This window comes from Saccostrea cucullata, unplaced genomic scaffold, assembly GCF_032062105.1.
Source record: "Saccostrea cucullata isolate Sc308-1 unplaced genomic scaffold, CSIRO_AGI_Scuc_v1 ctg4855, whole genome shotgun sequence".
In the NCBI taxonomy this organism is placed as follows: domain Eukaryota; kingdom Metazoa; phylum Mollusca; class Bivalvia; order Ostreida; family Ostreidae; genus Saccostrea; species Saccostrea cuccullata.
Window position 1 is genome coordinate 59,413 of NW_026941374.1, and position 22,088 is coordinate 81,500.

The window sequence follows — 22,088 nt, forward strand, 5'->3', positions numbered from 1 at the left end:
CCGACCAAAGTTTTACATAGAAATATATAGGAAAATTCTTTAAAAATCTTCTACTCAAGAACCACTGTGCCAGGAAAGATGAAACTTATGGGGAAACATCCTCAGGTAGTGTAGATTCAATTTTGTTCAAATCATGACCCCCGGGGGTAGGGCGGGGCTACAATGGCCGACCAAAGTTCTACATAGAAATATATAGGAAAATTCTTTAAAAATCTTCTACTCAAGAACCACTGTGCCAGGAAAGATGAAACTTATGGGGAAACATCCTCAGGTACACAAGTGTAGATTCAATTTTATTCAAATCATGACCCGGGGGGGTAGGGCGGGGCCACAATGGCCGACCAAAGTTTTACATAGAAATATATAGGAAAATTCTTTAAAAATCTTCTTCTCAAGAACCACTGTGCCAGGAAAGATGAAACTTATGGGGAAACATCCTCAGGTAGTGTAGATTCAATTTTGTTCAAATCATGACCCCCGGGGGTAGGGCGGGGCCACAATGGCCGACCAAAGTTTTACATAGAAATATATAGGAAAATTCTTTAAAAATCTTCTTCTCAAGAACCACTGTGCCGGGAAAGATGAAACTTATGGGGAAATGTCCTCAGGTAGTGTAGATTCAATTTTGTTCAAATCATGACCCCCGGGGGTAGGGCAGGGCCACAATGGCCGACCAAAGTTTTACATAGAAATATATAGGAAAATTCTTTAAAAATCTTCTTCTCAAGAATAACAAAGCCATAATTGATCATATTTATATGGAAGCATCCTCAGGTAGTGTAGATTCAAGTTTGTGAAAATAATGACCCCTGGGGGTAGGGTGGGGCCACAGTGGCCGACCAAAGTTTTACATAGAAATATATAGGAAAATTCTTTAAAAATTTTCTTCTCAAGAATAGCAAAGCAAAAATTGATCATATTTTTATGGAAGCATTCTCATGTAGAGTAGATTCAAGTTTGTTAAAATAATGACCCCTGGGGGTAGGGCGGGGCCACAATGGCCGACCAAAGTTTTACATAGAAATATATAGGAAAATTCATTAAAAATCTTCTTCTCAAGAATAATAAAAGCCATATTTGATCATATTTATATGGAAGCATCCTCAGGTAGTGAAGATTCAAGTTTGTTCAAATCATGACCCCCGGGGGGTAGGGCGGGGCCACAATGGCCGACCAAAGTTTTACATAGAAATATATAGGAAAATTCTTTAAAAATCATCTTATCAAGAATAGCAAAGCCATGATTGGTCTTGGGACTACTTTTGGATTTAAGCTTTTCAATAATAAACCAATTTCTACTTTTTCCTAGCCACAGTGCTCAGGTGAGCAATGTGGCCCATGGGCCTCTTGTTTTAATTATGATACGCAAAATTATATCTTGCTTATACATTAATTGTAAATGAAATACTCCGCATAACTGCCAGGCCTTTTGAAGGAATGGTTCTTATATATACCATGTTGTAGTCACCACTTTGATAACAATGTGTGATTTTGATTCCTATTAAGTCATTCTCTTTTTGAATACATGGACATATGGGCAACCATTAAATAGATAAAACTCATTACTATAAACAAGATAAATCTGCAAATGAAGTCAAAGGTACTGTTTATACTTAAGAAGAAATTGAAATTTTTTATCAATCATTTGAAGTGCTTTTCTCATTTTGCATGCATCCATAAAATGCATAAAGTTATAACTTTTGATTGGAATATATTTTTACTTTCTAATTTTGTAGAATTTTAACTATGCGTAAGAAGTAAACTTTGTTTATTGATAAATTATGATGAAATACAGAATTTAATTTACTATAATTTTATAAAAGTTAAACAGCTTATTGCGAAAAAAAAAATCAATATTGATTATTGTTTTGGGTAAAAATTATTCACAATGGGAAATGTATCTCCACACAGGTTTACATACCAAGACAAAAGGTATGGAAAAAAAGTTTTGGTGTACCTATATAGATCATGGATTTCATTCATGTAGTCACCTGCTTTCAAATTCACTTACGATTGAACCATTCAGATATACTTTATGCATATATTACAAGTCTGTCTATTTGCTTGCAGTAAATCATGAAAACTTAAAGTAAAAAAAACAAAAAAATAATAATAAAACTGCATGTATAGGCATGCATGGGTCATTTAGACTGCATTTTGTACTTTTTTTTCTGATAAACCAAAACAAAGTAATAAAAATTTTTAATTAAAATTTTCAATCTTCAGGTTTATAGATTTCCATCTGATACCTGCTAAGTATGATATTCTTTTAAAAACTTAAACTAGATAGTGTGATATATCAAAGTCTTTCTATAATAAACTGGCAATAGTATACACTAAGTTTGCTTGTTTCTGACAATAAAAATATAAAACAAAAAGCCATTGATTACAGCATATATAGACTGCTAACATGAGCTTTTTAGATTATTGGTATATTATGCACGTTTGGCTTTGTTGTGTGAATGAAAATTTTCCTAATATAACTAGGCTGTCACATTGAGGGGAAGGGGGGGGGGGGGGGGGGGGGCGTGCGTGTCTGGTGGTATTGGTATAATTTGTATGTCCACGCTTAAACCTTTGTTTTAAAGTTTTTAATTTATTTATTCATGAAATAAAGAGAAAGAGACTGTATTTGGTGGAAGTCAATGCTTTATGATAGGTGTAGAGGTAATTTGGAGGAAGGGGCCAAAGATAAAAATTTTACATCTTTAGAATTAGCCATTATGACAATGTTTGTGATGTGCTGTTAAAAACAGTATTAAATAGCGACCAATGCTTATTACCATTAAAATCGTATGATTATTTATGAATAGAAGTTATACTGAAAGCTGTATGGTATTGGAATTGTAAAAAAAAAAAATGCATGGTTGTGTGTTAATATTAATTTATTAATTATTTCCTGTTTGCAACATAGATTCACTAAAAAAAAATAATGTTCTGTTGTGCAAGTTTTTTCTCTGTTACAGTAAAAACATTTTTTGCGTCACATTTTGCATGGTTGAAGTGCATTACGGTTTGAGTGCATGCTTTATACATTATATACTTTGTTTATTCAGAGTCTTCTAAGCCACTTTTTTTTTTTTTTTTACCTTTTTATCTGTAAAGGGATTATCTAACTTTTATTGGAATTTTAGTATATATAATATTAAAATCTATTAACAATAAGTAATTAGTGGTAAAAAAAAAATTGCCAAGGTTTCAATATTTAAAATTTAAGAATGTAAAACAATGTACATCTATGTTTTGTAGACACTCTATGTCAGGGGCCAGTAACCTTGACAGCAGGGGGCGGCGACTGAGTTACCACCCCAAGGACTTTTCTGTGGCCACCCCAGAGGAATTCGTCAAGAGGTTTGGAGGAAATAAAGTCATAAACAAAGTAAGTCCTGGTTCTGTCTGATAAAAATCTAGAAGTGTAAAGCTACATGATTTGTAGATTGGTACATGTAGTATGTATAATCATTCGTCATCATATAGAGACTGAGACTTGATCGAGAGCTGTTTGCCTTTGAGCAAATAGTGGCTTTCCACAGTTTATAAGGTACAGGTCTTAGAGCTGTAAATTTGCCTCTGAGCAAATAGTGGTTCTCTGTTTTTTGTCACTGAAACTAATATTTGTATATGCAAGAGTACCGTAAATCACATTTTCGTGGTGTCAAATTTTCGAGGTTTGGGGAAAAAATATTGAATTGTGGGGATCAGATTGTGTAATTTGAAAAAAATTTAGTAGTAATGTACAGTGGACCTTCAGATATCCGGACACCAGATATCCAGATGCTTCAGTATCTGGACGACTTTTCATCAGAACGGAATTTGTTAACGTTAATTTGTCTTGTTTAACTGGTAATTCAGATATACGGACACTTCACGTATCCGGACAAATTGATAAGGAACCAAAGCGTCTGGATAAATGAGGCTCCACTGTATATGAAATTTTATATTTCATGGTGGTAATAAATTCATTGATCTCTCCATACCACAAATCACCGAAATTTAAACCCCCACGAAAATAACTGATTTCACAGTAAAACTTTTGCATAATTGTCGGTAATCAATAATTATTTAATGGATGTGTGTATAGTCAGTTAAATCATAGTATTTTTACTTCAACATACTGACAAAAACTTTGAGATATTGAGATATACAAATGATAATTTTTTTTCTGAATATTGTAGGTGCTGATAGCTAACAATGGAATCGCTGCTGTTAAGTGTATGCGGTCAGTCAGGAGATGGGCCTATGAAATGTTCAGGAATGAGCGAGCCATTAGATTTGTTGTCATGGTCACACCAGAGGATCTCAAAGCTAATGCAGGTCTGTTTTGTAAATGCTCAATCTACAGCCATCAAAATTTCCTTCCACCTTCATGAACTTAAGGAAAAAGACAGAACTTTCAGGAATTGAAAATAGTTGTATATATTTGATATTCAAAGTGATTAACACATTTCAGTGCAAGCACATGCACACTAAAAATATTTGATTATCAAACTATTTCAAAAGATACTTTCATGTGAAATTTTCACACAAGTTTGCTCTAAGTTTATGGACTTAAAAGGCTGCAGCTAGGTCTTAGGAGACCAATTTCAGAAAAGATTTTTCAAGATAAATCTTTTCAATTAAGAAAATGTTTAAATTAAATTTCCATCTGTTTTGACTTTCAGAATACATTCGATTAGCAGACCAGTATGTCCCAGTACAGGGCGGTACAAACAACAATAATTACGCCAATGTAGAACTTATCCTGGATATAGCCAAGAGGACTCAAGTACAGGTACTTGTACTTGTAATATTCTCACCTAGTTAATCAAATTGTTAATCAACCAGATTCTAATTTTTGTGTCAGATATGCATTGATACTTTGTGTGGCATGAATGTAAAGTGCCCATATAGTCCTGACTTATTTTATCAGTATAAAAATTAAAAATCAGAAAATACTGCTTAATTCTGTAACTTTAAAATAAATATTGGAACCCCCCCCATTGAATTACTGTATACAGGATTATATTTGCCAGATGTTATTTTTGCATGTCTGCACTTGCGAACAATTTTGTCCTCAGGCTGTTCTAAATCTGTCTCAGGAAGAGAGAGAAAGAGGCAAAAATAAAACAGGGGCGAAAATTTCCCTCTATACAATTCTAAGACATTAAACTACTTTACTCAGATTGTTGATTTATATTGTTGTTCTGTATAATAAGTTGGCTGGGTATATATGTGTATTAAATACTCTCTTTTCTGTTATACAGGCTGTTTGGGCTGGCTGGGGCCACGCTTCAGAGAATCCCAAGTTACCAGAACTCCTCCATAAGAACGGAATCATATTTATTGGTAAAGTTAATCAATTTTAAGACAAGACTCTTAAATATCAATGTCTGTAAACACTGTATCATATATTTTGCGGAAATTATTTTAAAATATATTTTGTAAAAAATACCTTTTTTTTATTAACCTATAAGGTCATATTTGTATGGTGCACCATGCATCTTTGTCTAACTTGTTCCACATAAGGTGTAGAGTTATCTGCTCTTGTTTATGGACAGGTCCACCAGAGGGAGCTATGTGGGCCCTGGGGGACAAGATTGCTTCCTCTATTGTTGCCCAGACAGCAAAAGTCCCCACCATGCCATGGAGTGGATCAGGTATGTTATAAAATTTTATCAGTGATCACTTTTGGTTTTATTAAAAATAAATAATTAATGGGAAAACAAAATAATTTTCTAAAGACAGTATAAAAAATGTAAGTTTATTGAAATATATTTAATATAATTCTGTAAAATCATTATTTCTCTTTGTCATGATATGAAAGGATTCATGTCACAAATTCATGTCATTCATAAAATGATAAATATTGAAGCACAGCATGTCAATGTTCATCTCTTCAATCACAAAAACAAACTCCATAAAACAGTCTTTCTTCCCTAAGCCATAAAAATTAGACCCCATGAAGATAACTTCACTGAACATTTTCATTCCAGGCTTGACCCTGAACTACTCTAAGAGTGACAATAAGCCAGTGAACGTGCCCCAGGACCTCTACCGGAAGGGATGTGTCGCGGATGTTGACGAGGGTCTGAAATCGGCCAATAAGATCGGGTTTCCTGTGATGATCAAAGCATCAGAGGGAGGGGGAGGGAAGGGCATCAGGAAGGCGGAGAATGCCGACGATTTCCCCAATCTCTTCAGACAGGTAGGGAATAGGAAGAAATTTCTTGTCTTGAAGAGTAAAGGCATAAAAAATGGCAAGAAGACTTAAGCAAGTGAAGAATAAAGAGAGAAACCTTATTATAGAAATTATAGTGAGATGCAAATTTATAGAGTTTATTCAACAACAAAAAAAATGGTGAAGTTATATTTTTAGTGAGAGGTATTTTTAATTTGAAATTGAAATCTCAGTGATAAATCTGCTTATAAAGAAATACACTCATATTATTTTCAACAGAATTTTTACAATATTGAGTTTCAATTCTTAGCTTTTATCATGAAGTTCTCTAATTATGATGGATCTAAAAGAAGAATCCTGTGTTCTAAATATAGGTGCAGGCTGAGGTTCCGGGATCCCCCATCTTCATCATGAAGCTGGCGACCCACGCCCGTCACCTGGAGGTGCAGATCCTGGCCGATAACTACGGTAACGCCATCTCCCTGTTTGGGAGGGACTGTTCCATCCAGAGGAGACATCAGAAGATCATCGAGGAGGCGCCCGCCTCTATAGCCAAACCCGAGGTGTTCGAAAAGATGGAACAGGTAGTTAGAACTTGAGGGTAATTGTGATAAAAATATGTTTATCACCTTACTATGAATACTAATTAAATAAACTATTCCAAGACTTTGTGTGCCAAGTAAAATACTATATTCTCCCTCATAGTAGAGAAAATACTTTTCTTTCAATTTTGTAGTTTCAAAATACAGTCTAACTTTAATACCTTTAATGCCAATATTACGAATATTAATATCCCGAAGTGATTTTGAGGTCCCCAACATTCAATTCTTTAAATGTTTCACCCATGCTTCGCAAATCCTTATTTACTTTTACATATTTTCTCAATCCAATTGAGTTTGGGATAATAAGAATTGTCTGTCAATGATCTCCGAGACATTGAGCAAGAGAAAAATTCATTGGTCACGAATTATCATTGTATAGCTATTAATGTATAATTATTTTTTCCTCTAGGCTGCAGTGACCCTGGCTAAGATGGTGCGGTACGTCAGTGCCGGTACGGTGGAGTACCTATATAACGAGGAGACGGAGACGTTCCACTTCCTGGAGCTTAATCCACGTCTACAGGTGGAACATCCGTGTACGGAGATGGTGGCAGACATCAACCTACCGGCCGCACAGTTACAGGTACAGGAAAAAAACGTAGGACAGATTGTTGTCACAATTGCTGATTTTTAGCTCTACTGGTCAGAGACATGAAGAGCTCATGCGATAGTTATGCATCCGGCATCAGTCCGTCAGTCTGTCTCCTGTGTGTGTGTCTGTCTGTCTGTAAACAATTTTTCAAAATGCTTCTCCTCCTACAGTTTTGGTCTGATTTCAATATAACTTGGCACACAGGTAGACTATACTAAGATACATAATTCTGTGTATCAGTTTTTGATTTCAATCAAAGGTGTTGCCGTGGTTACTAAAAGAATTCTGTGTACCAGTTTTTGATTTCAATTAACGGAGTTGCCGTGGTTACTAAAAAAAGAAATTTCCATAAAAAACATTCAAATTTCAAAATGCTTCTCCTCCTACAGTTTTGGCCCGATTTCAAAATAATTTGGCACACAAGTAGACTACACTAAGATGCATCATTTTATTTATCGTTTTTTTTATTTCGATGAACAGTGTTGCCGTCGTTACTAAAAATAGAAATTTCCTGAAAAACATTCAAAATGCTACTCCTCCTACAGTTTTGGTCTGACTTCCATATAACTTGGCACACAAGTAAACTACACTAAGATGCATAATTCTATATATCGGTTTTTGATTTCGATGAAAGGTGTTGCTGTGGGTACTAAAAATAGAAATTTCTGTGAAAAACATTCAAAATGCTACTTCTTCTATAGTTTTGGTCTGATTTCTATATAACTTGGCACACAAGTAGACTGCACCAAGATACATTATTCTTTTCATTGGTTCTTGATTTCGATGAACGGTGTTGCCATGGTTACTAGAAATAAAAAATTTCTGTGAAATTCTTAAAAAATGCAATTCCCTTCGTAGCCTACGAAGAAAAAAAATAAAGAAATAAACCATGGCTTCATTAAGTGAAAATACATCTATGAAATGTATACTGGTAATAATAAGGATTCAAAGAATAGATAAGAAATAGATTTTTTTCAGTTAAGTAAAGTTTAATAAGTACTGCATACACCGTACATTCACTAGTATCTTGACAGTCATATATCAAAGATCAGTATCAATGTGTCTGACTGTATCGTAAGAATCTCACTTTGAGCTTAAAATTAATTTAATTGCACTCATAATAATGTATTGTCTTTCTGTACAAAAATATGATCATGTTGTCATATGCTCAGGGATTCTACTGCTAATCGATATTGCAGCAATATGTGTCTTTCAGATCAGAGAACACAAAACTTCAAACATGCTGACATTTTGAGTGGTACACGCTTATCATGCCAGGACTTCAATACCACTGGTCCCATGTTTATTTTTGGAGTACGAGGGTCGTTCAATAAATAATGCAATACTCAGTATATCATAATAAATGTTGAGGCATTTGATTTTATTTTTTCATATTTGAAAAGTTCTATTTAAGATCTTCTAAACACAGAAAATCCCATGAATTTTCATAGTGTCTTCGCAAAGAAATTCATTTTTAAAGTAAGCATGGTCACTACACTGAGCTGAAAACTGTTTAAAAATGATCTCTGCCAAGAAGATGAAAATAAATGCGTATTTGAAAACTGCGCTTTTTACATAAATCGCCGCAAACCTCATATTTAAGATGAAATTTTTTACAAGTGGAAAAAAATAATCTTTTAGGCTGTATACTTTTCAGATGGATTCAATTATTCAGAAGAAAAAAACAAGGGTTCAAATATAACTGTCAATATGGTCAATTGAAATTTGTGGGAACATCACAAAATATCGACTTTATGTGCCACATGTAATTTGAAAATGCTATATTTACATGGAAAGTCATTGTTAAAATACTTAACATTAAATCGTCACAGCATTTTGTAGAATTCGGACAAAGGAACAACATATACCGTATAATCCCTATTAACCGCCCCTACCCCTATAAGCGCCCCCTTAGGTCTTTTTCAATTGTCAGGTAATAAGGGCCCCCTGTACGTGATTTAAATCAACTAGAATCGTATCAAAAAAGTGAAGAAAGTGAAAATGAAATTTGTTTAATATCCAATTTCTCAGTGGAAAATGAACAATTAACCATAATTTGGGTAGATTATCTTCACTTTAAGTAAAGTTAGACATTATCTTAGATGTTTCTTATATTTATTTTTATATTCTAACGATTTTATGAAGTTAAAATATGACATTATAATTATCATAAAGTAAACACCAAAATAACCGCCCCCTTTTTGCAATTTTCTAAGCGCCCGGGGCGGTTAATAGGGATTATACGGTAACAATATTTCAATCAGATTGGTGCCCTATCTTCTCACAAATGTCCAAGAGAGAATATTCGTTAAATGTGCATACGGTTTACTTAAAAACACATTTTTAAACATAACTGAAGAATTGAGAAACTTGCTTAATGTATGACAAAACAATGGTGCTCTTATTAAAGTCGTAGAATATGATTAATGATAAAAAAATGAGGAATCAAAGAAAAGGGTTTCATTTAATTAGGATAAAGAGAAGCAGTTGCTGCAAACATGTTTTATTTTATTAGTTTTCATGTTTTTAAAGAGGTCCATTAGAACATGAACATGAATCCAAATGAAGGACTAGCAATAGTAAGTTTTATCTTCAAATCGCATAAAGTAAAGTTGATGGATTTTTTGCAAAGGAAGTCCAAAATTCGGTTAACATAGTATTTTTCCTGTGCTTAACAACGCAGTTGGATATACCGTACTCTTAGAGAAAAAATAAAATGTTGAAGAAAAGAAGGTATACAGGACTCTTCAATGACCCATATTAGTTTAATCGTAGCCACTGTGAGATTTTTTCGTCCCCAAAACACATGAAAACGATCAAAGGAAGATTTTACAATGTCAGATATGCCATGGGAAATGATATTTCTCAGTGTCTTTGGGGTATCCCTAAAGATAAGTATGCTGGGGATTTCTGTTCATGGATTCAAAGACTTGAGACACATGAAACTGGTAACAGGGAATACCTTTAGGGATTGAAACTATTAAGAATATGTATTACGTACTTTTTCTTACTTTTAGATGACATGTTGCATTATTTATTGAACGACCCTCGTATACATGAGGGATATTCCCTACATTCTTGTTAAAATTTCCTTTTATATTTCTATAAGCCTAATCAAATTTCTCTTGTAAGTTGATATATGTTAATCTCGATACAATATTCTATTTTTTTGTTGCATTTCCCAATTTTCTTGGATTTAAAAAGGACATTTAAATAAATATTTTTTCCTCAAAAGATGATGAAATCCTCTTGATTTTGTATCAAACATGGAAAATGGTATTTATTTTGTTTCTGAAGTTTTGATTTAGAGTAAGTAATCATATTTGGAGGGTAAAAGCATAATGATTTATCGTTATAGGATATTCATCAGGGTCATCTTCTGAAGAAAAGCCCAGTTTTCAGTTGCTGTGATTTATTAATGAATTGTCAAACTGAAATGAATAAACTAGGAAATTATATAACTCATCTAAACACAGACATGCATTTATATTAAAAAATATATATATATATAATTAGCTTGATAAATTAGTGTAGATTTACATTATGTCCAATGATCCGTTTAAATCAGTGGGCCTTTGTGAAGACATAAAACCACAAAATCAAGAACGATAAGTGGGTAAGAAAAGTAACAAGTAGCAGGGGTGTGCAATTACAAAAATAAGTTACTAGCCCATCGGGCTAGTGGCAGTTACAAAGTTGCTAGCCTGAGGTTGCCAGTCACTAGCCCATTAACTACCAAAAACAATTCATGTATAACATAAAGGTTAAAAAACATTGAAGTTGAAATAAATAAAGCAAATAATGTTTTTTCGCTTTTTAATTGTCAGGTACTTCTCTCTATTTTTATCGACTATAATTGTCATTGAGACGACTGGCGATACACAATACATATAGGTTAAAATGAATTAAGATTATGATTTTACAAAAAAGGTAATTTGTACATCAATTCAGTCGGGATACATATGTTTGCTTTAGTTTTAGATTTACTAGCCCGACGGCTAAGGCAGTATAGATTTATGATAGCCAGACATCTAAAATTGGTAACCTTGGTGTAGCATAATATTTTGATACTGCGATATATTGAACCCGGGTTCAAAATATCGCATAATATTTAAACCCGGGTTCACTTTTTCACTGCGATATATTGAACCCCCTTATAGAATATTGAACCCCCTACCTTTTTTCATTTAAGAGGGAGTCTATATAATATTCAAAATATTATGGCCATAATATATTGAGTCCCTCTGCCCGTTTAATTTTACAGGGAGGGGGGTTCAAAATATTATGACCATAAAATATTGAGTCCCCTACCCTTTTAATTTATGAGGGAGGGGGTTCAAAATTTTATGGCCATAAATTTTTGAGTCCCCATACCCCCTTTAATTTAAGAGGGAGGGGGGGGGGTTTCAAAATATTATGGCCATAAAATATTGAGTCCCCTGCCCTTTTAATTATACCCCCCGCAAACGAAGTTTGGGGGGGGTATTATTAGTTACATAGTCTTTTAGTGACAGGGTATGGGATGATACCTGGTTAGTAAATTTCATACCTGGCGAGGCGAAGCCGAGTCAGGTATAAATTTACTAACCAGGTATCATCCCATACCCTGTCACTAAAAGACTATGTAACGAATTTACCCCACCGATGTAACATTTACGTTTTATCTGTAGTTTATAAATGGTTTTCTCTGCTAAATCCTTCATCACACTTATACTGTGCCTATTATGACGTCACGTTTGTGTTTGTGACGTAATACATTGACTGGGTATAGATTACAACTGACCGGGTATGGATTTACAACTTACCGGGTATAAGTAATCCACCGCCTTCACGTGACAGATTTCAACCAATCGTAAGCCAGGATTTCACGGATAAATCAACAGAGGTGGGGTAAATAGGAATCACCTTGTCAGTCTGTCTGTCTGTCTGCCTGTCTGTGCAAACGTGTCCGGTCCATATCTTTCTTACGGAGGGACATTAGAATCTACTCCTCCACACAAAGATTGCCCATGACCTAAGGGTGTGTCATGACCTTGACTCAAGGTCATTTGGGGAAGTTCAAGGTCACTGGATGAAAAACTTCATAATTTGTGTCAGGTCCATATCTTTCTTATGGATAAACTTGGTAGGTTCTCATTTCACACAAAGATTGCCCATGACCTAAAGGTGTGTCATGACCTTGATCCAATGTCATTTGGAGAAGTTCAAGGTCACTGGAAGTAAAATTCACAATTTGTGTCTGGTCCATATCTTTCTTATAGATAAACTTGGTAGGTTCTCATTTCACACAAAGATTGCCCATGACCTAAGGGTGTGTCATGACCTTGACCCAAGGTCATTTGGAGAAGTTCAAGGTCACTGGAAGTAAAATTTACAATTTGTGTCTGGTCCATGTCTTTCTTATAGATAAATTTGGTAGGTTCTCATTTCACACAAAGATTGCCCATGAACTAAGGGTGTGTCATGACCTTGACCCAAGGTCATTTGGGGAACTTCAAGGTCACTGGAAGAAAAATTTCATAATTCATGTGTGATACATATCTTTATTATGGAAAAACTTACTTCTGAAAAAACCAGCGAGGGGTATTTTGTCCCGTTTTGACAGTTCTAGTTTTACAGGGAGGGGGGTTCAAAATATTATGGCCATAAAATTTCGAGTCCCCTGCCCTTTTAATTTTACAGGGAGCGATGGGGGGTCAAAATATTATGGCTATAAAATATTGAGTCCCCCTGCTATTTTAATTTTAGAGGGAGTGGGGTTCAAAATGTTTTTGAGAACATGAGTAAGAAGATACAATTAACAATGATCTTGAACTTTTGATCCTCAAGTGAGTAGATTTTAGCTCTTGTCATTCACCACCTCTCTAGCAAGTTTGTAAGCAATCTATTCACAGTCTAAAACGCAAAAAGGCAACCACAAATTTTTTTATTCTGATTCTGAAAAAAAATGCAAAGGAGCTTCACAAGTCAATATTATTAAAAACAAGCATAATCTCACAAAAATTCAAGTTTGTTCAGTTCAAGTGGAAATGAGGCTGAGCTGGGTCACAACATCAGATATGTAAACTTTGATATCCAATACTGATTATAACAGAATGAAAGGAATATAGTTCATATTTAACCTTATTTTCGAAATTTGATGCTAAATATTCATATTCTATATTCTATATTCCCGACCCCCACCTCCAACATAAATCTTAACAACATGGATGTGCGTCTATGTTTACATGTAATGTATGAATTAGTTTTTATTACAACATCATATCAGTATCAAACAACTTCGAAATTGTACAATATTGTGCCATGACAATTTTAATATGTTATTCTCATAAATGTAGAACCAATGTATATTACATATTAAATTCAACAGTTTACTATACGACAATGTGCATGTTGGAAATTAATCAAGAGAACAGGTTTAGATATACCGGTATAAACTATATAAAGATTGCTTCCAAATTATATACATCAACATGTAAACCGAACAAAACCCATTAGACTTATATATATTTACCAACTGTTAAATTATTCAGAATAAAAATTGGCTGAAAATATCATTTGAATTTATGAATTAACATATTTTTTATATGTTAAATAATTCACCATTAACATGTAGAACAACTAGATTATTTTCAAACTATAGTGTCTTTTAAACTTATGAATTATTTTGTAACTCAAAACATATCATTTCCACTATACCACTGATACACACTATTCAAAATGTCTGCTTGTTTAACAATGAGAAATATTATAACTGTGCAATGACATGTAAACACACAAAATGGTTGTATTTAAGGAATGAAGATTATTTCAACTTATATTATACGATATAACAAAACTTGGGGCAGTTTACGCTTCATTACTTTATATAATTTAATTTCAGCGCAGACAATGAGACAATTTTCACCCAGAATAAGGCTTTACATTGATTAAATTTTAAAAGTAACGTCAAGCGAACTGGAGTAATAAGTTTTTTGACGTAACTCATTGTGACGTAGGCAAGTAAAATATGTTATACACAATGGATAAAATCTTTTATCCATGCAATCAAATACATGTTTCAAGTAAAATTAAATTATAAAAGAATACATGTATGTAACTGCAATGTTATTTTTCACTGTAGATACTTGTACACTGTCAGTGTTTTGGTGTCTCTTTGTCCCACATAGAGATTGTTCTCATCATCCACACACACACTACGGGGATTGTATACCCCTTGTTGTCGTGTGAGTAATAGAGACAAGAACTGACCGTCCTGATCTAGGAGGTGAACAGTATTACTGTCAATATCACACACCAGGATGTGACCGAGGACATCAGTACAGATTCCATAGGCACGGAACCGTGACTTCTGACCTGTGTAGGAGAACCTGTGTTGTCCTGATTTATTCACCACCACTACTCCTTTACCATAGTCTGATGTACAGATATCTTCATTGATGTTTTCGGTGATGTAGAGTGGATAACTATACAGTTCCTGTCCTTTGTTATCCCGCTGTATGTTCTGTATTTCTTTTCCTGTCTTGCTGTACCTGGTGACTTTAGCCTCTCTATCTGTCCACATCCCCACCAGTAAGTCCCCGTTGATGTGGGAGGAGTGTATGCTGAGTGGACTCCAGTCTTCAGTTTTAATGAATTCAGTGATATAATTATCCTGTGTTATCCTATTGATGACTTGATTGTCTTTGTCTGTAAAGATCAGATCCCCGTCCCGTGTGACTGTGTGGTAACCACGTCCACCACTGGTTTTTATCTTCTGTATCACATTCCCCTGTAGATCTGTTTGGACAAGATTACCATACTCGTCACTGATCCAGAGTCGGTCTGATTGATCTAGTAATACATGTAATACACGATCAACACCTCGTACTTTGAACTCCCTGACCTTGGTGACAGAGGCAGATAGAGACATTGTTTGTTTCTTGTCAGATTTCTTTCTGTCTTCTTTGTTCTGTTTATGTGTAGGTTTCATTGCTGTATTGTAGACACTTTCAATGGGAATTATTTCTCTCTTCTCTGCTTTCGTGTTGGGCACATGTATTTTTCCTAGTAATTTGTTTACATCACATTTATTGTATTGACCAGCAGTAAATCCTGGTGTGACTGGTTTTGTTGTCTCTGGTATGGATCGGATCTTTGGTTTCTTCTCAGACATTAATTTCTGGGTTTCTGTAGAGGACAGGCATCTGTGGAGCTCTTTGACCAAGGTTATTAAGATAAGTGATGTAATCATCCATGGTCTTGTCTTGGGTGTTTAGATCTTCTAACAGTGAATGCTCTATCTGGTCTAACTGCTTCATGTTCTCAGATATGACTGTGTCCACCAGACTTTTCAGGGACTCACCTTCAGTCTTCATGGATCTTCTGATGTTGTCCATGATGTGTTTGATTTCTGAGGAATCTTTTTTAATCTCTTTCTGTAAATCTTGTGATGTAGGGAGAAAATACTCGTGAATTTTGGAAATTTCCTGTTGGAAGACCGCAAATTTTTCTGCGTAGACTGCTTCAAGATCAACAAATGTATGTTTTGGGTGGTCTCCCTTTGTAGCACATTTGGAACATAAGGAAACCTGGCAATCTTCACAGAGCATGTCCACATCTTTTGTGGGGTGGATCTTGCATTTCTCCACAGGAAGTTGTCGTTTACGTTGCTGGTAAAGGACCACCTCATGGTTCTTGTATTCAGGACTTTTCAGATGTTCATCTCTGCATTGTTTACACAATCTTTGATGACAAGGGTTGCAGTAGAACTCGCAGTTTCTTTCACATTCTTCAATGCCACACTCTAAGAAGTGCTGGGCCGTGCGGGGAATGCCAATTTTAGATAACGCCATCTGAAAAAATAGGAATATATGTTTTATACATAATGATGTTCTAATCTATATCTATATTTTTCAGAATTAGGGGAAAACAGCTATTATTTGTAAACATGTCAACAGTGATATCATAATTATGCATTCAATTTGCTATTCTAGTACATCAATAAATCGTTTCTTGGTTTTATCCAGAATTCATATAAATGTTGATTTGAATTAAATTAAATGACCTTTATTGTACATGTATACTTACAGCTTTTACGATTGACCGACAAATGACTTTGTTGACAGCAAGACGTTGGAATGTCAAAATGAGATTTCAGTTGAGACTTGAACGAGATCTGTAATTTACTTCCTGGATAAATTAGAGATAAATTTAGATTTAAATACCCTTACCTGAGGTGTTTAACAGAGCGAACGTTTGCCTGCGCTTGCCAAAATTCTCTACACCTCCACTAAAAACTTCAATGACGTCACCCATTGTTATAAGTCTATGTATATATATTTCCATTTCTAATTTTTTTTCTGCGATAACTCTTTGAAAGTTGTCGGAGTTTATTTCTTGATAATTCTGCAGGAATGTAAATTAGGCGGGTTGATAGGTCAGGAGCTAAGGAGGCCTAAAATGCATGCAAATCTCGTGCCAATCTGTCTCTGTGCCTGACGCTAAGGAGGCAAAATGTGCATGTAAGTCTCGTGCGGCTGCCTAGGTGTTTAACGTCATTGGGCGAGGACTATTGAAATTGCCATGAAAGTCCTCGTGTAATTTAAATCTATGTCTACATTTTTAAAGTTTAAATCTACCATTTTATTTCACAATGAAATGAAAATATAAGGAATCCTAACTAGACAGTGATTCCTTATTTTACCAATTCAACCAGCACTAGTGGGATATTTATAGATCCAACTGGCCATCAGTTGGATAGTCAAATATCCAACTGCCTATCGGTTGGATATTTTATTATCCAACTGACAGAGGTGCATAAAACAAAAACAATGAATAAAATAAATTTTAAAAAAAATTTAAAATATATTTCCAATGCACATGAAAAATAATTATTGCTAAAAATTTGCCACACTATTAGAATTAATTTTCAGTTCACACAGAATTACCATAATTACTTCACATTTATCACATTTATCGTGTTTCAAATGCCCTTCCAATGCCCATAGAAATAACAATTGTTCCGAATTTTGCAAATTTTTTGAAATGTACATGTATTTTCAAATACATTTTTACCTTGAATCTTAAACTACACCACTTCTTATTTCTGAACATTTTTTCAGGGTCCGTTATCAGTAAATCCCTTCAGATTTTCCAAGATTCATCTATGTTTCATACTTTTCCAGTGTACTTCCCAGAACAATTTAAGTAATTGACAGCCAATGTATATTTTGACACCGTTTTTATTGCAGATGTTGATATTGATTGGAATGTTTTTAAAGCAGGTTCCGCATAACACCACCAATCTCTTTATCTGTTTTAAAGCACAACTACAAGTATTGTCCAAATGAAACTGATCCATAGGCATCCAACACTTTTTCTCAACAAACCATCATCTTATAATATGTAATGACAGATTAAAAATCTGTAGGTTTTTTTTCTCAGCTTTCAGGTCAAAGGTATTCAAAAAACACTACCTGAACCTCTCTAATTTACATTGGATTTTAAAATATTTTTCGTCTGATTTCATGACTGTTCAGTAGAATGAAAAGGGTTGAAATGACTTCAGCACCGTGTAGTTTCATGCTCACTAGTCCATGAATAAAAGTTCTATTATTAAAGCTATTGTTTTGTGTCAGTTGGATATATAAATGGGTTACATCCTGTTGTATTACAGCAAAGTTGGATATTTGAATCGGGTACTGTAGATTCCTTATTTTTCGCAAGAACTTATTATTGCGAATGGGCTCTTCAAAGTCAAATCGTGAGAATAATAATTCGTGTATGGATGATTGGTCTTGAGATTTTATATTGATTCCAGCACCACAAAAATAAAGGCAAGTAATTTTATTTTGCGTGTAGTGCTTCTCACGAAATTATCCGATAATTAATTACACTCGTTTATTTAAGAAGTTACAGTATATTGTTGTTTCTCATGTCGGTCCATCCGTCCGTCTATCTGTCCATCCATCCGTTTGTCACACTTTTCTTCCCTGAACTTCTCTTACATTTTACTCAGTAGCCTAATTACTATAGGGAGGTATTTGGTGGTGTCAAGTAGATGTGCAGTAAGGTTTCGGAATTTTCATTTGATAGTTCACATGAATTTTAGAAGTGGAACTTTGGCAATTTTTATCCAGACACTTATTGATGAAAAAGGAAATGTTATTCGCAATTGATGCATAAATATAGTTGCATAATACATTTTTTATTTTTTACATATTCTGCCTATTACAGATTGCTATGGGTCTTCCCCTGTACCGGTTGAAGGACATCAGACAGCTGTATGAGGTGGATACCTGGGGGGACAGTCCTATTGATTTCTCTAACCCCTCCATACACCCCCGACCCCGGGGCCATGTCATAGCAGCCAGGATCACCAGCGAAAACCCTGACGAAGTAAGATTCTTTAAAAAGACATCAAAATTTGTTGCAGCAAAATGAGGAGGAAAACGCAATCCATTCATCAGAAAATTGAGTCGTTTCCCTTTGTGGAGTAAACTTAATGTTTCCCTTCTTTATGCTATGATCATACATTTTGGTTTGATGGCCAGGATAAATATTCCTGAAATTGTCATCTTTGTAGAATCCCTTATCATGAACTTAATGACTTTCATGATATACAGTACAATAATCATATACCCTATTTAAATTCTTTTTTGGTAGGGATTTAAGCCTAGTTCTGGGACTGTCCAGGAGTTGAATTTCCGCAGCAGTAAGAATGTGTGGGGGTACTTCAGTGTGTCTGCCACGGGTGGACTACATGAGTATGCTGACTCTCAGTTTGGACACTGCTTCTCCTGGGGAGAGAACCGGGAGGATGCCAGAGAGTGAGTGGGGGGGGGGGAGGGGGGATTCAGGATATTGTCTGATATTATGTATTTTGTAACAAAAAAAATTCAAATTGATCGTATTTGTTCTGAGTTAGATACTTGCTTTTATCAGAGTCAAAATATTATCCATGAATTTATTTTCTCCATTGATTTAAATTTTTCTTATCTGAAATATATGAGAGATCCTTCATTAGGAAGAATTAATGATTTACAAGGCTATTAAATAGTAAACTTATTGAATAGAAAATGTTTGGAAGGAAGCATTTCTTTACTTCATTTCAAATGAATTACAGGAATCTAGTGGTGGCACTGAAGGAGCTCTCAATCCGTGGAGACTTCCGAACCACGGTAGAATACCTCATCAAACTCTTTGAAACAGAGGAGTACCAGAACAACAAGATAACGACCGGCTGGCTGGACAAGCTGATATCTGAGAATGTCCAGGCGGAGAAGCCGGACGTCATGCTGGGTGTGATATCCGGAGCGCTCCACATCGGGGACCACCAGATCCAGGAGTGCTTCCAAATGTTCCAGACCTCGCTGGAGCGGGGACAGATCCTGCCGGCCACGTCACTCAAAAACCACGTGGATGTAGAGTTCATCAGCGAGGGGATCAAGTATAATGTCAAGGTAAGGTCAAGGACAGGACTTGTTTTAGCATTATTGCCAAGTTTGATTTTCAGTGAATGAGAAATATGGATTTCGTGAATGTGGATTTCATGAATGTAGGGTAAACCTGGGTTGTACATGTATCAAAACCTATACTACATGTATATAGTGACTGTTCAATAAGTATAAAAAATATGCTTTTGACAATTTTTTTTGTTAAATACAAATGAATACAATTTTTGTTGTGTTTTTTTAAAGGTGGTGAAGACGGGCCCAAACAACTACTTTATTTGTATGAATGACTCCATGCTGGAGGTGGAGGCACACAGGTGATTTAGAGAGCTATCTGATTGTTAAAAAAATTATGATATTTCAACCATTGATCGGAAATAAAGAATAATGTACCTGTATTTAAAAAAAAATTAAGAAAGTTACAGAAATGGTATAAATTGTTAATTTAATAATGTAAACCATTTTTTGCTTGTGACGACTTTATTTTGCGATACGATATACTGGGGGTAAACTTGTTCAAGAAGACTATTTTTTGTGATAAAGCCTTTTTTGGATCAATTATTAATAGACACAGAGACTTTATTTAAGGACCAGTTTGTGGTGAGAAATATTCCCAATGACAAGGCTTTCACGAAAATTTCTCGCACACGAATAAAAGTTGATTTACAGTATTCCTTTTGATTACAGACTTAGTGATGGGGGCTTGTTGATCTCATTTGATGGAGCCAGCTTCACTACTTACATGAAGGACCAAGTGAGCAGCTACAGGATTACTATAGGAAACAAAACCTGTGTCCTACATAAGGAGAATGACCCCACCAAACTCAGGTAGTGTACGATACTGTGTAAAGGGGGAGAACTCTGAGAAAATCTAAACCTGCCAAAGACATGGTGCCTTATGGAATGTAACATCACATAGCCTGAAATTATGATTGCATATTAAAAATAATATTTAAAAAATTAACTAGATGCAGGTTTTTTTTTCAGTTTTTGCTGCAATGCAGCATTAAAATATTTAGTCCATTTTAAATTTGTCAGACATAGATTTGTTAAAAGACAGATAACTCTTGTGAAATTCACAGATGACACAAATAAAAAGGGAGTTACAAATTTCCCTTCAGTAGATAGTCTATATATATATTAATTCCTGCATGTATATAGAGGATTTGAAAATTTCTCTTTTTCTATGAAGGTCTCCCTCTGCTGGTAAGCTGTTGAACTACATGATAGATGACGGTGGTCATGTGTTTGCTGGGGATGTGTATGCTGAAATAGAAGTCATGAAGATGGTCATGGAACTCAGGGTCACAGAAAATGGATGGTAAAAGATGCCTAGAAATATTACTAATCTTGTTTTAATTTTGGAGAAGAAGCTATTACAGATTGATTGTTTTCTAACTAAGTTGGCAATATTTCAGCCATATTTTGGTAGAATGCTCAGAAGTGATGAATAGGTGACAAAAGGGATTGAAAATCTATAAGTTGAATATGCATTTAATTTAAAAAATCAAACAAATAGATACCTGAAGTGGAAAAATATTTGATCAATCTATGAAGTCTTGTCATTTTTTGCAAAAGTAGGTTTGGAGAACATAAACTTTAAGAATTAACACAGCTTTCTCCTTGTTTCAGTGTTCATTATGTTAAGAGGCCGGGAGCCGTGTTGGAGGGGGGCAGCATCGTGGCCCACCTTGACCTGGATGACCCCAGTCGTGTCCAGCAGGCCCAGAGCTTCAAAGGGACACTCCCCCAGCCCCAGGCCCCGCCCACCCACGGGGAGAAGCTTCACCAGATCTTCCAGAGTACGCGTTCGGAGCTAGAGAACATTCTGGCCGGGTACACGCTGCCTGATCCTTACTTCAAACCTAAACTACAGACGTCCATAGAGAGACTGATGAAGTGCCTGAGAGATCCGTCACTGCCTCTACTGGAACTGCAGGTAAAAATAGGGAATTTGAAAATAAGGACTTGCAGTAAATTTAATTTAATTAAAAATCTAATTAAAAATTTATATCTTTTTTTAAATATCATTATAATGATAGTATTTAGGTATGATTTACAAATTGGGACTGTTAAGTGAATTTACATTTCTTGCTTGTTTTTGTCCTCATAATTAGTCAGAAATGACCATTTTTCTTCTTCTCAAGAATCACTGGGCAAGAAAAGCTGAAACTTATGTGGAAGCATCCTGGGGTAGTGTAAATTGTAAATTGTTCAAATTATGACCCCCGGGGATTGGGCCGGGCCACAATGGGGAATCAAAGTTTTACATAGAAATATATAGGAAAAATCTTTAAAAATCA

General features: G+C 35.0%; 1 protein-coding gene and 1 pseudogene across 11 annotated transcripts in view; one reads left to right on the forward strand and one right to left on the reverse strand.

Moving 5' to 3' along the window:
• LOC134257704 (acetyl-CoA carboxylase-like) overlaps nucleotides 1–22,088 on the forward strand; it is a 61,416-nt gene that overhangs the window by 13,095 nt on the left and 26,233 nt on the right. For 4 of the 11 annotated variants that reach the window (XR_009989984.1, XM_062740292.1, XM_062740293.1 and 1 more), the window contains 17 exons: nucleotides 1,912–1,932; nucleotides 2,227–2,256; nucleotides 3,250–3,379; nucleotides 4,176–4,314; nucleotides 4,662–4,771; nucleotides 5,244–5,325; nucleotides 5,538–5,636; nucleotides 5,973–6,184; nucleotides 6,532–6,741; nucleotides 7,169–7,342; nucleotides 18,569–18,730; nucleotides 18,998–19,161; nucleotides 19,458–19,794; nucleotides 20,032–20,102; nucleotides 20,473–20,613; nucleotides 20,978–21,106; nucleotides 21,418–21,724. Coding sequence is in view for 10 of the 11 variants with exons in the window: in XM_062740292.1 (XP_062596276.1) it covers nucleotides 1,912–1,932; nucleotides 2,227–2,256; nucleotides 3,250–3,379; nucleotides 4,176–4,314; nucleotides 4,662–4,771; nucleotides 5,244–5,325; nucleotides 5,538–5,636; nucleotides 5,973–6,184; nucleotides 6,532–6,741; nucleotides 7,169–7,342; nucleotides 18,569–18,730; nucleotides 18,998–19,161; nucleotides 19,458–19,794; nucleotides 20,032–20,102; nucleotides 20,473–20,613; nucleotides 20,978–21,106; nucleotides 21,418–21,724 (2,518 nt within the window). In the remaining variant the exon portion in view is untranslated. The remainder of the gene's footprint in view (nucleotides 1–1,911; nucleotides 1,933–2,226; nucleotides 2,257–3,249; nucleotides 3,380–4,175; nucleotides 4,315–4,661; nucleotides 4,772–5,243; nucleotides 5,326–5,537; nucleotides 5,637–5,972; nucleotides 6,185–6,531; nucleotides 6,742–7,168; nucleotides 7,343–18,568; nucleotides 18,731–18,997; nucleotides 19,162–19,457; nucleotides 19,795–20,031; nucleotides 20,103–20,472; nucleotides 20,614–20,977; nucleotides 21,107–21,417; nucleotides 21,725–22,088) is intronic. The other 7 variants (XM_062740295.1, XM_062740299.1, XM_062740294.1 and 4 more) reach the window with 4 other exon arrangements.
• Nucleotides 14,432–22,088, reverse strand: part of LOC134257707 (E3 ubiquitin-protein ligase TRIM36-like) — a 49,019-nt pseudogene continuing 41,362 nt past the window's right edge.